Here is a 5,000-nt window from a genome sequence, read left to right on the forward strand (position 1 = left end):
CTCTCTCTCTCACACACACACACACACACACACACACACACACACACACACACACACACACACACACACACACACACACACACACACACACACACACACACACAGAGAGAGGGATGCTTACCGATCGCCTATCATGAGAGTGCGTGAAGGCTTCAGTTGATATTTCTCACTTATTACAGTGAACATCTTCTCTGAAGGTTTACCCATGATCAAAGGAGGACGCTCAGCAACAGTTTCAACACAACGCACAAAACTTCCGGTGCCTAAAGTGTAAGCAAGTAAAAAGAGAAAAATTAGTCCAAAGAGAAACTTATAATAACTTTTATTCCTATCCTCTCCCAAAAGTAGAGGTGCTTTGCATCAATACTGTGCATATGTTGAACCATTGAAATATTCTACTCTCATATTTCATAATTATGATTAACTCCTTCATTCCATATTTTTTGTAATCAAACATTATTAGAAGAGATATCAGGAGCCTAGACTGAGGTTTATAATACTATAAAGACCCTAGACTTGGAAAACATGCAAATACTTAAACAGGAATGTATCTTGTTGTAAGACTGAACTTATTCACAATATCTATATTCATAATATCCATAGGATGACATGAGCACAAGGAGTGAATATGTAATTGACAACAGATTAATAAGAATATACATTTTTGAACTGGAGTCTAAACAAGAAATCTGTTCATTAGCCTAGAATTTGTCACCTGGAAACACAAGTTTGCTGTCAGTAATTGGGAATCGCTCGTCTGTATTGGTAGCAATAAAAAGACATTCTTGGTCTTCGAGATGTGACGCAGCTCTCATGAGCTTGGGGAAACTAAAGTCAGCGTCAAAGCCCACAGCCACAGCTCCCACCTCTGGATCCAACTCCATGGTCTCAGGCAGCTTGAAGGGACTGACGGTGAGTGGTTCTGGCTGTTAGGAAGAACAGGAGTATTTCAGCGCTGCATGATTGGCTAGAGTTGATTCTAGTGCAGCCTTTGCAGATTTGTAATTAATGACCTATTTGATAACTTGATTATTTAGGGTCAGTCTTTGTTTCTGAAGTAATAAAATCATCAAATAAAACTAAAAACCTAAATAAGCTTACCAATATCTCTACAGCATGAACAACAACAGTTTTATTCTAGCAACCTTTTCTCTGTTTGATCATCTGAACCGCAAAAGCCATTTCCTTTATTTTGATCTCTGAATCACAAATGAAGATTTCTAATCCTTTAAACAAAAGATAAATGGAAAGTAGAACTTGAGAATTATCATTCTGGATATAGCAAGGATATTAAACAAAAAAGAAATCTAGGATAAATGAATAAAGAGTGGGAAATATAAGTGTCCATTATACTTGCTGTAAGTGCAGTGGTACTGACTTTCTGCAGTGATGTAGGGAAATGTCACAAAATGTTTGGAAGAATGATCATTTAGTGACCATCACAACAACATTGGTTCATTGCTCAGTCTTACCCCAATGTCAGTGTGTGCAATGCCAACATTATCTAGCTCTGCTGTCATTCCAGATGTTCCAACAACATACACTTTCTTGTTGAAACCTTGCTGCTTTAGGTACTGAGCCATCACAAAGGATGAGCTGACAATTTCTTCCTGTGTGCAATAAAATCTCAGTAAATTTCAGGAAATGCAAGCTGTTCCCAAGCATAAAGCTCTTGTATCACAGTTAAATAACTGTCTCTTTGTATACTCAATCATAATTCAACATCATATCAGTAAAACAAAACAGATATTCAGTATCTCTAACAATTCAGCATTACCTCCTATCAACAATACCCAAATGTTTAAGCATACCTTACTGGCAATGAAGCCAAGCTTTTCGCACTTCTTAACATACTCATCGCGGGATTTTGTTGAGTTGTTCGTGACATAGAAGATTTTCTTCCCAAGAGATCGAAGCTTGTTGACTGCATCATTTGCCCGTCCAATGATATTATCTCCACTCCACAAGACCCCTGAGTAGAAATACAAGAAAGATATTAATTACAAGAAAGATATTAATTCTGGCATATATATTGACAATCTGTTAAAAATTTGGAAAAAAAAAATGTCTTAGAGTTAACATGTTTACTTACAGCTCTTAAAATATAGCAAGCAAGACTTCAACAACAAATAAACAATAAAAATACTTAATTATAGGTTTTCTCTGTCTTTCAATTTTATTATTATTCTTTCTAAGTGAAGAAACTTTCTTTTTTCTAATAATGAAAAATATAAATACAGGTATGTTTTCAGATACTTCAGACGGACAAATATCATGTGTCTTCCTATCTCCTGACGAAACTTTAAATACAAAAACTGGACCACAGAATAGCTCATTCTGGAACACTTTTCTCCCAGTAAGGCAAGATTAGCATGGCAAAAGTGTAAGAAAATAACTCATGAAAAGCACTAACCATGATAGCTAACTCAGAATGAGAGAGAGTAGGAAAGCATGAGCAAACTTTACAAGACCATATAAAGAATTTTCCCTAATATTTAAAAAGTTCATATCACTTGTAAATGACAAAAGTAATTCCATGGAATGCAAGATTAGTCTTAAACAAAAACATAGAATTAATGCATATTACAGACAAAGAAAAACCAGACGTATTAGCAATATGTGAAACATGGCTAAAAAACAAAGACAACTTCAATTTGCAAAACTATAAAACTATAAGATATGACAGACCAGGACAAGTAGGAGGAGGCTTGGCTTTTTGCATAAAAGATAACCTACAATATAAAGAAACATAACTAAATGACAGACTAAAAGAGAGAATAGAAGTACTGGGAATAAAAATGTCATAAAAATAGCTGGACTAACATTCTATTAATGTACAACCCGTGTAACAACCTAAGCCAAAAAGAAATAGAATGTTATTTAGATCAGATAGATGATCCTAAATTAATAATAGGAGACTTTAATGGTCACCATAAATGTTGGAACCCAAGAATAAATGAAAAACAAGCAAATACTACTGGCAAAAACTTATCTAAAGTAATTCAAAAAAACAATATAATTTTAATAACCCAAAAAAACAAAACATTATGCTTCACAAAAAAAAGAAGTCCAGCAACCAAAAATAAGTATAGACAACATAGACCTAGAATTCACTGACAGCCAAGATATATTCGCGCTAAGATTCGACACCCCAAAATTAAATTGGTCTAAAGACATAGATAACATAAAAATAAAATCTATTAATATAATAAATATAATGAAAAAGTTAGCAGCATATAACTGGGGAGCAAAAAGGGAAACTCTGCTGAAGTTTTACAACATTCATATAAAACCAAAAATAGAATATGGCCTATCCATTTATGGAACAGCAAACAAATCAGAAATAAAAAAAATAGAAACAATCCAACATACAGCAATGAGAATACCCACAGGATGTTTCAAATGCTCTCCAATAATAACACTACAAGCCCTCACAAACAAACCCCCTATAACAGAAAGAACAAATGAACTTGCCTGTATTCTAGTAAAAATACTAAGAAAACCAGACAACTTAACAGTAAAAAAAGAAATTGTAAAAAGTATCTGAGACTATACCTAAACAAAGACAAAAGTTCCTTGACTCCTAAAGTCATTGAAACTTTCAAAAAACTATTTTTAAAAAAATCAACATAAATAAGACCCTGAATATAACCCCAATACCACCGTGGCATGATATTTCCCAAAAATTAATTACAAATTTCATTGAAAACTTCTCAAAAGACCTATCCAATAAAATAATTGGGAAACAATTCAAAATACTAACAAACACAAAATATAAAAACTACAATAAAATATTCACAGATGGATCCAAAATGAATGAACCTCAGTCGACATCAGCTGCAATTGAAATCGCACCTAAGAATATCACAACAATCTGGAAACTACCAAGGAATACTCAAATTCTAGAAGCAGAATTATATGCCATAAATCAAGTCCTGAAATATATAGAAATTAACAAACTAACATGCTCTATAATTTTCAGATTCACTTTCATCTGTAATGATTCTATAAAACAACAAACCCAGCAACTATAAACAAATCACATACAAAATACAAAAACAGATCTTCACATTAACAATTCAAAATCACAATGTAACAATTCAGAAGATCCCAATATGCTTTTGCATTGCTTTTTCCTAACAATCCTAATATCTCTTTAATCATTACAGGAGATAATCATCCATTAGTTAAAAAGCACTACATGTTGACACATGAAGATCTTCCTCAAAGAACAAGAATTGTGAATATTATATAAAACAGAGAACAAAACAATAATCAACAAAAGAAAACCTGCAATCAAAAGATAGAAGACTCCAGAAATCAAGACCCAGGGAATATAGACATAATAAGTCTAAAACCCTATAAAAGAAAAAAGAAGAACTAAAGAGCAAAATTTTAGGTTTTGTTTCAGCATGTATAACCAACCAAAGATGCAGGTCTTTAGTAGTGCATATTATTATCTAATAAGAAATGTTTAGCTATAATTCTGTTGCCCTGAGGAGTGATATGGATACTTAAGTGTTTGCACAACAGCAGGAACCAGCATTCACGTATTCTTGGCTACTATATTCAAATAGTCTATTATACCTCGTACTGGTAGCCCCATAAATAAATTCAGTTGAACCATACTTGAACTTACTTTCTAAAAATTACACAGCATTTCATTCCAGAATGTATGATTCTTTACAGTACAGACACACTCGCCAGAACTAAGTCCCTGACCCCACATCACAAAATTTTTTCAACAATTTAAGTTACCTCGATTGGGAATGCCTGACTGCCCAAGGGGAGGAAACATTCCCCCAGGAAACATTGTCTTCACCTCCTATACATGGCAAGATAAAGCTGAAACGTGGGAGGACCAAGAGGACTTTGGCTGTGAGCGACACTTTCTGCAATTGCTTTCCTTTATTTGTGGTCTTATTGTTCATGTCTGATGATTATTTTTTCATCTGATGACTACAACTTTTTATTCTCCACAAGAATATCATCTTCAATTT

General features: G+C 33.6%; 1 protein-coding gene across 1 annotated transcript in view; it reads right to left on the minus strand.

The window, feature by feature from the left end:
* The window catches only part of LOC113812701 (glycerol-3-phosphate phosphatase), a 7,004-nt gene that overhangs the window by 971 nt on the left and 1,033 nt on the right, over nt 1-5,000 (minus strand). Inside the window, exons 2-5 of the mRNA XM_027364626.2 lie at nt 1,812-1,972; nt 1,473-1,610; nt 716-926; nt 122-263 (exon numbers count right to left, since the gene is read on the minus strand). Coding sequence (XP_027220427.1) covers nt 122-263; nt 716-926; nt 1,473-1,610; nt 1,812-1,972 — 652 coding nt within the window. The remainder of the gene's footprint in view (nt 1-121; nt 264-715; nt 927-1,472; nt 1,611-1,811; nt 1,973-5,000) is intronic.

This window comes from Penaeus vannamei, chromosome 10 (genome assembly GCF_042767895.1).
Source record: "Penaeus vannamei isolate JL-2024 chromosome 10, ASM4276789v1, whole genome shotgun sequence".
NCBI lineage: Eukaryota > Metazoa > Arthropoda > Malacostraca > Decapoda > Penaeidae > Penaeus > Penaeus vannamei.